At 39.8% G+C, this 10,752-nt stretch overlaps 1 protein-coding gene across 1 annotated transcript; it reads right to left on the reverse strand.

Moving 5' to 3' along the window:
* Positions 1 to 345: 345 nt before the first annotated feature.
* LOC124039609 (serine/threonine-protein kinase RIO3-like) lies at positions 346 to 10,404 on the reverse strand. Its single transcript, XM_046355762.1, has 13 exons — positions 10,093 to 10,404; positions 8,943 to 9,061; positions 8,537 to 8,679; positions 7,967 to 8,074; positions 7,660 to 7,769; positions 6,937 to 7,080; positions 5,186 to 5,313; positions 4,675 to 4,857; positions 3,814 to 3,973; positions 3,555 to 3,635; positions 3,333 to 3,422; positions 1,315 to 1,422; positions 346 to 1,022 (listed from the first exon to the last, which is right to left on the reverse strand). The coding sequence occupies exons 1-13, from the start codon at positions 10,126 to 10,128 to the stop codon at positions 918 to 920; spliced, it is 1,515 nt and encodes a 504-aa protein (XP_046211718.1). The 5' UTR covers positions 10,129 to 10,404; the 3' UTR covers positions 346 to 917.
* Positions 10,405 to 10,752: the final 348 nt, after the last annotated feature.

Raw genomic sequence — 10,752 nt, forward strand, 5'->3', positions numbered from 1 at the left:
TGATATAGTGGCTGTGCTTGCTAACTAGCGAAACAAAGGTCCAAAAACCACTCTAGGGTAAGTTCCGGTTTGAAAATCATGTAAGTCACGCGAATCGCCTACCATAGTAAATGTCCCTTTCAAAATACAAATCCCATCGTCAAACTTTGAACTCAAACGCTCCAAAAAGGTACGGGTAGTTTCTGGAGACCTTAAAACATTTTACAAGATGGATTGTAGTTACACAAAGGTTGCTTGTTATACGTCTTTTGTTATACATTTGCTAGTGTAGGTGTGGTTTGGTGTCTTCCAGCAGCTTCTGCTCCATTTGTCCAGAGCGAAGCAAAATAAATGACAATGCATAACTTATTTTTACCATTTATTTCCACCATAATATTGAAATTACAGAGAGTACACAAACATGACAGCTCCATTGTAAGAACAACGGACCTCAATGCAAACAACTCATTCTGTCTTCAGTAAAGACAGCACCTTTTCATGATTAAAATATTCACTGATACTTTGGGCTCTCCATCAAAATGTTGGATGACAATTTGTTTCATTCAGAACATAATGCAAAACCCTTTTCATTCGAGCTCAGTTTACTTGAGAAGATAACTTGTTCATAATGTCATGAATGCTGGTTACTAATACTCTAATTTAAAAAGCAATTATTGTGTGTGCATGTAGATGCATTGTCTGTCATGTACCCAGTCAGACATCCCCATCCATTCCACGGAATGAGATGTTGACATTTCATGGAAGGTGGTTTGGAGCCTTTTTAGCCCAAAGAAGCCTATGACACCATTTTATGATGCAGCGACCTTTCGACCTCTTGCATACCTCAGAGACCATGGGGGGGTTTACTCGACCCATTCTCTCAAACAATCACCCAAACAGGTTCCATGTAGCTATTCATGGTGTCTAATATCTCATTGTTAATCATCATCGTGTAATAGGGGAGGTCCTCCGTCGCTGAAGTTGTACATTTTCTTGCCCCTTCTCTGCACGTGGTCCTCATTCATCTTCTCCAGTGCCTCAATCTAGAAAACGACAACTTTGTATGAAAATTACTATTTTAATCCCAGGTTTCTGGTAAGCATTGTGACGAATGCATTTGTGGCACTTGATAGAATTTCATTTGATGGATTAGGGTCAAATTCCAGTATAAACATCCCCACAGCAAAAAGGCACTTTAGTACATGATAGATTTTGATGCTGTGTGGGACTAGATAACATGAGAGCCCATTTTAAAACTGCATTTCTGTAAATTCAATGCAACGACATCTTCACCAGAGAAATAAATGCCTCATACGGGCCTCAATGTTTTCTTACCTGGGCAAGGAACTCTGCCTCGCTGTCACCACTGAGCTGCAGCCCAGACACAACATTGAAGAGCTCGTACATGTTCATGGCCTCAGACACCCCGCCCTTCTGGAAGAACTGCGTTGAAAAAAATATATATATACATACATACACACACAGTGCCTTGAGAAAGTAGTCGGCCCCCTTGAACTTTGCGACCTTTTGCCACATTTCAGGCTTCAAACATAAAGATATAAAACTGTATTTTTTTGTGAAGAATCAACAAGTGGGACACAATCATGAAGTGGAACGACATTTATTGGACATTTCAAACTTTAACAAATCAAAAACTGAAAAATTGGGCGTGCAAAAACTATTCAGCCCCTTTACTTTCAGTGCAACAAACTCTTTCCAGAAGTTCAATGAGGATCTCTGAATGATCCAATGTTGACCTAAATGACTAATGATGATAAATACAATCCACCTGTGTGTAATCAAGTCTCCGTATAAATGCACCTGCACTGTGATAGTCTCAGAGGTCCGTTAAAAGCGCAGAGAGCATCATGAAGAACAAGGAACACACCAGGCAGGTCCGAGATACTGTTGTAAAGAAGTTTAAAGCCGGATTTGGATACAAAAAGATTTCCCAAGCTTTTAACATCCCAAGGAGCCCTGTGCAAGCGATAATATTGAAATGGAAGGAGTACCAGAACACTGCAAATTTACCAAGACCTGGCCGTCCCTCTAAACTTTCAGCTCATACAAGGAGAAGACTCATCAGAGATGCAGCCAAGAGGCCCATGATCACTCTGGATGAACTGCAGAGATCTACAGCTGAGGTGGGAGACTCTGTCCATAGGACAACAATCAGTCGTATATTGCACAAATCTGGCCTTTATGGAAGAGTGGCAAAAAGAAAGCCATTTCTTAAAGATATCCATAAAAAGTGTTGTTTAAAGTTTGCCACAAGCCACCTGGGAGACACAAACATGTAGAAGAAGGTGCTCTGGTCAGATGAAACCAATTCAACTTTTTGGCAACAATGCAAAACGTTATGTTTGGCGTAAAAGCAACACAGCTCATCACCCTGAACGCACCATTCCCACTGTCAAACATGGTGGTGGCAGCATCATGGTTTGGGCCTGCTTTCCTTCAGCAGGCACGGGGAAGATGGTTAAAATTGATGGGAAGATGGATGGAGCCAAATACAGGACCATTCTGGAAGAAAACCTGATGGAGTCTGCAAAAGACCTGAGACTGGGACGGAGATTTGTCTTCCAACAAGACAATGATCCAAAACAAAGCAAAATCTACAATGGAATGGTTCAAAAATAAACATATCCAGGTGTTAGAATGGCCAAGTCAAAGTCCAGACCTGAATCCAATCGAGAATCTGTGGAAAGAACTGAAAACTGATGTTCAAATGCTCTCCATCCAACCTCACTGAGCTCGAGCTGTTTTGCAAGGAGTAATGGGAAAAAATTTCAGTCTCTCGATGTGCAAAACTGATAGAGACATACCCCAAGCGACTTACAGCTGTAATCGCAGCAAAAGGTGGCGCTACAAAGTATTAACTTAAGGGGGCTGAATAATTTTGCACGCCCAATTTTTCAGTTTTTGATTTGTTAAAAAAGTTTGAAATATCAAATAAATGTCATTCCACTGCATGATTGTGTCCCACTTGTTGATTCTTCAAAAAATACAGTTTTATATCTTTATGTTTGAAGCCTGAAATGTGGCAAAAGGTTGCAAAGTTCAAGGGGGCCGAATACTTTTGCAAAGCACTGTATATATATAAAAAAACAACAGCTTGTCACTGATACAAAGCTGATCTAAGAATAGTTTACATATTGGTTTCCACTTTCGCTCATTTTCCACCAACATTCATTGCATGTTTTGAGGAGTGGCAGCTAAATATATTATCCATTCAAATGGATTGTCAACTGTTGTGACAGATAATCAGGACTTTAGTCATTATGTACATCTCACAGTAAATACTAACAGCCAATTTAAACCTACAGTACTTGGATTACTGTGAGCTAACTTACCGTGGCCACGTTCCTGCAGTCCCTGAATAGGAACTCATGGCTGTGAGGGTGATTGGGCTCGATGGACTGACTCACGTCAATTAGCCAAACCTTCAAAAGACAAGATGATTACACCACTCAAGGTAGAATCTCATGCCTGAATTTCCAGTGTAAAAATAAATGTGTCGATTGACCCACCTGGATAAAAAAAAAAAAAGTTAAGACAAAGGATGAATAGCGTACCTTGCCCTCATGCCACAGCATGTTGTATTCACTCAGGTCAGCGTGGACGAGGTTACACTCCTGATACAACTGTTGCATCATCTGCAAGGACAGAGACATCCAGGGGTCAAAGTAATCCACAATAATGATCCGGGTAACTCTGTGGACACTCATCACGATGGAACTAGCACTTACAACCAGGCGTATTAGTAAAACGTATGAAACTATATACCAATAGAACCATGTGTATGTTAGTGCATGGTGGTAAAGCTGCACTTACATGAACCACTTGGTAATAGGCCCTCTTCATGTCCTCAGAGCCCAACATGGCCTCCTTCAGTTTGGGAGCCGGCACATGGTCCTTGCCAATGAACGACATCACAAGGATGTGCTTCTTCAGAACCACCACCTCGGGGCATGGGATGCCAGCTTTCTTCATACTGATGGAGTGGGGGGGACCATGAGCCATACACAGTTGGAGCTTTGGAATCTAATTTTTTGTATGGCTATAGTTTGGCCATTGGCCATTTACTGTAGATAATTTGATATTTAAAAAACTACATGAAAAGGTTATTTGAATTGAGTTTAGATAAAATCAGGTGAATTGGTGTTGGTCCATATACAGTGTACAAAACATTAAGGACACCTTCCTAATATTGAGTTGCGCACCCCCACCACTTTTGCCCTCAGAACATCCTTAATTCGTCGGAATCTACAAGGTGCCGAAAGCTTTCCGCAGGGATGCTGGCCCATGTCGACTCCAATGCCAGTTGTGTCAAGTTGGCTGGATGTCTTTTGGGTGGTGAAGCTTTCTTGATAAAAAAAAAATCCAGCAGCGTTGCAGTTCTTGACACAAACCGGTGCGCCTGGAACCTACTACCATACCCGGTTCAAAGGCACTTAAATATTTTGTCTTGCCCATTCACCCTCTGAACGGCACACATTCACAATCCATGCCTCAATTCTCTCAAGGTTAATCCTTAACCTATCTATCTCCCCCCCCTTCATCTACACTGATTGAAGTGGATTTAACAAGTGACGTCAATAAGGAATCATAGCTTTCACCTGGTCAGTGCCATGGAAAGAGAAGGTGTTCTTAATGTTTTGTACACTCAGTGTAGGCGACATCACCACCACCCACCGAGCCAGGTTGTGCATCTCCTTCTCAGCCCACAGGCGGATGATCGTGCGGGGGTTCAGCTTGCTGAAGCGGTCTATGAAGCGGTAGTCATCCTTGATGTACTTGTCACGGTTCTTGAACTCGTTGAGTGTGGTCTTGAAGACCTTGAGCACACACTCATCTGGGACAGCATTATTCTCCATGCTAGGAGAGGAAAAACACACACGCAACAGTATTGAAACAAACTTAATTAAACAGACATTTAAGGAAGTAGCTCTGTACCAAAACATGTAATAGTTTTTTATTTAAAAAAAACTACAGCTAATGACAAATAGCAAATAAGGCTACTGCTATAGAATCTCTGTCAATGATTGTCATCACAATGTAAATGTCATGCCACAACCTTAGGCAACCACAGTTGGGGAAATTTATATTCAGATCAGACTCATCTTCAGGCAGGTAATAACACCTTTCGGGTCAGCCAATTCAAGGTGTGGGTTCTTGCGACAACTTGTCACGATGACACCCTCACCTTCCCCCATTTGCGTGGAACACCACAGACTCCTTTCCAGTGCTGATGCAGCCGTTGATGTTCTCCAGAATGCCTGCGTTCACCATTTTGTACATGAGCAGACGGGTCCTTGAGTCCACTGCTTGTTCCTTAGAGAGACAAGGGGAGAAAAAACAAAGGGGGAAAAAAACTAAGAATCATGAGGAGAGAATTAGGAAAGCATGAAAGTACATTAAAATAATACAGATCTGATTGTATAAGTCTTAGCACAGTGTTATTTTGAAATTCAAAGACTTCTATAGTGGTGAATTTTGCTAATTGTTAGTGCTGAGCAATTAGAGCTTTTTGAAGTCGGTTTTGTTTGATTCTTTTTTCATAATCACATTTTAATTACAGTTTCAATTATTTGGGTTGAATGCAGTAACACAGAATAAAACAATTAATAAAAGTGCCATGATGGTAGTGACAGCCCATGACCGCTTATCACTCATTTACAGTGGTGGAAAAAAGTACCCAATGTCATACTTGAGTAAAAGTAAAGCTACCTTAATAGAAAATGACTCAAGTGAAGGTCACACAGTAAAATAACACTTGAGTAAAAGTCTAAAAGGATTTGGTTTTAAATCTACTTGAGTATCAAACGTAAAAGTAATTTCAAATTCCTTATATTAAGCAAACCAGACAACACAACTCTTGTATTTTTTATTATTTACAGATAGCCAGGGACACTCGCCAACACTCGGATATCATTTACAAAGGAAGCATGTGTGAGGCTGCCAGATCAGAGGCAGTAGGGATGACCGGGGATGTTCTCTTGATAAGTGTGTGAATTGGACCATTTTCCTGTCCTGCTTAGCACTCAAAATGTAACGAGTACTTTTGGGTGTCAGGGAAAATGTATGGAGTAAAAGTACATTATTTTCTATAGGAATGTAGTGAAGTAAAATAGGTTAAAAATATAAATAGTGCAGTACAGATACCCCCCCAAAAAAACTTTTGTACTTTAAATAATTTTTACACAATTGCTCATTAATTGACATTACTTTAATAAAATATTTAAGTTGTGTAAATTAAATTTTTTACTTGACTATTATTTTATTCCAAGTCATCATCTCATCTTTATAGAGCTGCTGTCTATGCTGTCAGACAAAATCACTATTTTGTAGTTCTTCAAAGCAAAGTCATACTTTTATGACTGCTGAATACCAACTATCAATCACTCATGTATTTTTAGGTAGAGATACCTCGCGAAGCAACAGCTGCTCTCTATATCCCCTCATGATTGCACATTCTGACTCGTCCGTAGCAGGCATGAAAGAAACAGAGCGGACAAGTAGATGAGCAATGGATTATGGTCTTTGTAGTTAATTACCACATTTTATGCACTAATCTATGTAGAATATTGCCCAGTTAGAAAATACAATTCCCATTAAAGCCTTAGGGGTGGCAGGTAGCCTAGTGTTTAGAGCGTTGGGCCAGTAACCGAAAGGTTGCTAGATCGAATCCCCGAGCTGACAAGGTAAAAATCTGTCGTTCTGCCCCTGAACAAGGAGGTTAACCCACTGTTCCTAGGCAGTCATTGTAAATAAGAATTTGTTCTTAACTGAATTGCCTAGTTAAATAAAGGTTTTATATATATATATAAAGTCAGTTCTCTAGACTAGATAGATATTGAACGGAGAAAAAACAAACGTAATCAAATTCTAGTCAATTTGTTGTTTTAAAAAAACTTTTCTGTAAATCGCTCAGCACTACTATTTGTATAAACTCACAGCAGTGGAGTGCTCCTTCTTCTCATGCAGCCGTGCACTGCGACGCTGCTCGGAGTAGCAGTGTTGCTTGAGGGAGTTGTACACCTGGTTGGAGAGCTTCAGGTCCATGCCAAGCCCATCTCCCACATTGATCTCTGGGGCAAACTGGGAAGACAAGACAGAGGGTGATTTCAAAATGGCTGACAATTCAGAATATGTTCACATCAATGTGTATGCACATCAAGCCACACATTTCAAAGCTAAAGAAAACAACTGCTAATGATGTTAATACCCATGTCTCGGTTTTGGGGAGTAGTGAACTACATGTAGTTCAACTAGGAATGTAACTAAATTTTGTAGTATCTTGATGGTAGTTTAACTAAATTCAAATCTAGATAGCTAGGTTACTTTTTTGCCACGTAGAGGTGTAACTAACTACAGGAACAACATTTTTTTTGCAAAAATAAAATGTGTGTTGGCAATAATAGCATTTATTTTTCAGCATCAGACTCACCTAATTCTCACTTGAAACAGTTTTGTTTAGCAGGCTAAATTACACATTCTATTAACATCTGAACCCAAAGTGATATGTTTTTGCAATTTGTAGTCAATGACATTTCAGATTTACATACGATAATTTTTCAGGAAGTAGTTTGGATGGAGTGAACTACTTTATCAAAGTAACTTTAAGTTAACTAGATTTACCAAGCTACCAAGTAAAGGTTATCTTGTTATAACTCTTACATTGTCCATGCGTGCAGTATTCTTCCTTCCACACACAACCTCATCGTGCTTAGTAGTGATGTTCTTGCCTTTCCCAGTAAAGCCTCTCCTTGGAGTTATCGTGGGTTTGTCTGGAATACATTGAACAAAAGTGAATATAGAAAGTTGAACTATTGCTTTAACATAACCAACTACCAATATCATGAAAAGACCAACAGCCACCAATATTCTATGCAGCAAGACGTTGTCCTGTTACATGTATACAGTAGATGTATAGGACCTAGCTACAATACTAGTATAGGTGTAAAATGACAGTGATAGACTTTACCAGCTTTGTAGGGGTCGTCACAACTATCTTGCCAATCAACTTCATCCTCGGAGCTGCCGCTTGCCTCGTAAGGGTGCACCATGCGATAGTTCTCAAAGGAGATGGATACTGCAACATTGTATATCATCTCAAATTCTTCATATTCCCACTTGATTCCTTTTTACACTCCAGAAACTTGGTCATGTTTATTAAGAGTACCAAACAGAAAATATTTTAAAACATATTGCTACTGAAAATGTCTTCCATTTGATGCAGAATGAGCACAACCCTTCGTAGGTTTGTTACGATACAAGTATCACGATCCTACGATACCAGATTTTCCATGGCAAAAAATAAAAACTCTATGGTCCTATAAAAATCTACTTCATGTAAAATTGTGGATGCTATAGCTTGCAAAATAAACAAATGTGACAACATAATGCTCTTTGTTTCTAAGATTAGAAGTGTTTTACCCAAGAAATTAAATCCACTTAATGTTTTGTTTCATTGCTACGATAGCTCAGAGTATCGCGATACTGGTATAGCGACAACCCCTGTATGTTTTAATACAGGACTTGTCCATAGGCTTACGTTTGCTATCGCCATTGAACTTCCTTTCTTCTGTGCGTAGCTGGGTGTCAAACTCCTTGTCAAACTGCATCTGCAGCATCTGAGCCAGCATCAGATCACTGTCCGTCTCTCGCTCCTCACCGGCATCCAGAGCAGCGCTGACACTAAAACAGAGACATAGGATATCGGACATACCTCTCAAAAATAACCCAATGTCAGAGTGGTTTGACTTACAATTAGGATATTAGGTTGGCACATTAAATTGTTAGGAGCATATATAGGGTGCAACTTTTTTCTTTACAGTGACACTAACAATTAACACCGAAGTGTACACCAGCTAGACTAGATGGTAAAAATGTAATTTGAAAAATTCCTTACAAGTTCATGAGAATCGATAACACAGACAGGTGATATTAACAGGGCTTACTTTGAGAAATCAGGGAAAGAATGACTTTCATCATCCAGTTGCTTGGCCAGCTGCTCGCTCATGACATCAGTGAAGGAGCAGGGACACACCACCTTGGTTGTGGTGGCACCCCATGGACTCTGAAGGACCATTCATTCACATTATTAGCTAGGTAATGGCAAAACAATACAACATGATTTTCCCTTTGGGAACACATCTATGTACCACCTGCTTGAATAAAGCAGTAACCAATTAGCTAGTTACTAAGCTAGTGAAACTAATTATAACCCAATATTTTTTATAACCAAACCAAACGTTTCAAACGGAACAAATACGTTACCCCATTTGCACGTTCTAGCATACGTTTGCATTTTTCCGTTAAGGAACGCCTGCTCTGTGAAGTGCGCGTGTGCAATAACTCAATTCGCCTTTCCTAAACAACGCAATTTTTGGGAAACTTCGGCAAAAGGTAAAGTCTACAACTTAATTCACTATGTTCGTAACATATTTACATTTGGGGAACAGAACTATATACTGAGAAAAATGTTAATCGTTGAGAAAATTTGCAGAATGTCGGCCAAAATCCATCTCGTTCTATCTTCTCCAACTGCCGGCCACTGGGCTTCCTCTCACTACCCATATTTGGTAGGGAGTGGAAACGCCAAAAGGATGCTTCACATTTATACATCCGGCGAACCATCTGTGCTATAATCACCGATAGGACAATGTCCTTGCTTTTTCTGACCAATATGACTCATTTGTTCCCAATAGAAACGACAAGCTGTGGTCTATCTTGGTTTAGTTAAATCTTTGCTATAACGTTACCTGTCAGCCATACTGGATATAACAAAAGGCAGCCAGGGACATGCCCTGACTTGTCTAACTAGCCAACGTTTGAAGCATGTCAGCCTGTTAGCTAGTATCAAACTTGGCTGGTATTGGTTGATAAACGTATGAATTAAGCCAGTGTTAGTTAGATCAATTCACTCATACATAGCTGTATGTAAAACTAGATCATGTGATCAATTCACTTATAGCTGTATTTAAAACTAGATCATGTTATGTCCTCTCCCAGACAAACTATTGAAAGGCTCTGTTCTTGCCACGACCAGGGCCATTTTACATGTCCAGAATGTCGGACTGACTACCTAATCTTAGCTAACCAACTCACCTTTGGTACTTCTGCAGTGATCGATATTTGATCCATGACAGCCAGATGTTGGGCTTGATGGTTAATAATGTTTGCGCAAGGACAGGTTTAAAAAGCAGAGCTAGGTAGAAAACTGTTGGCTACGACGATAGTCTCTTTCGTTAGCTTTCTGAATTAAAAACTGTAATATCGATGTGTTAGCTTAAGTAAAATCACTACAGGATTTAAACGTTAATGTCACAAAATAACAAGACTTCAAGAGCTACAGCGCAAATTCTCTGACTGAAGTTCTTTTTTCCTGAATAAGGAAATGACGTCACCTTCTCTTCTTCCCATGACATAATGGCGGTCCGCAAACCAAACTTAAAGGTGAATGCCGCCACCCATTGTGCTGGAGTGTGCGGCCAATCACGGTTTACAACATTTCAAAATCCTCCTACCTGACACAGTACCTCGTATAAAATAAAATTAAAATAGCCCTACTACATTCTAATAGACCCTCCCCATCCCCCAAAACCCCTCCAAACGCTACCATCCTCCTCAGTGAATTTTAGAAAAATGTAAATTGTAAAACATTTAAAAAACTATACTAAAGATAATCACATCACCATATCATTTATTAAAACAAACAATTTTGCAAAGAAGGTTCTCACCCCCTTCCATAGACTTACACAGTAATTA

This window comes from Oncorhynchus gorbuscha, linkage group LG07 (assembly GCF_021184085.1).
Source record: "Oncorhynchus gorbuscha isolate QuinsamMale2020 ecotype Even-year linkage group LG07, OgorEven_v1.0, whole genome shotgun sequence".
NCBI lineage: Eukaryota > Metazoa > Chordata > Actinopteri > Salmoniformes > Salmonidae > Oncorhynchus > Oncorhynchus gorbuscha.

Bases quoted from the DNA above. Each gene is read 5' to 3' on its own strand.
- LOC124039609 (XM_046355762.1), bottom strand. From the start codon at position 10,128: ATGGATCAAATATCGATCACTGCAGAAGTACCAAAG. The intron at 7,081-7,659 runs GTAAGAGTTATA...TTGTCTTCCCAG, and splicing joins ATACTGCACGCATGGACAAT to TTTGCCCCAGAGATCAATGT. The intron at 1,423-3,332 runs GTAAGTTAGCTC...TTTTCAACGCAG, and splicing joins ACTGCAGGAACGTGGCCACG to TTCTTCCAGAAGGGCGGGGT.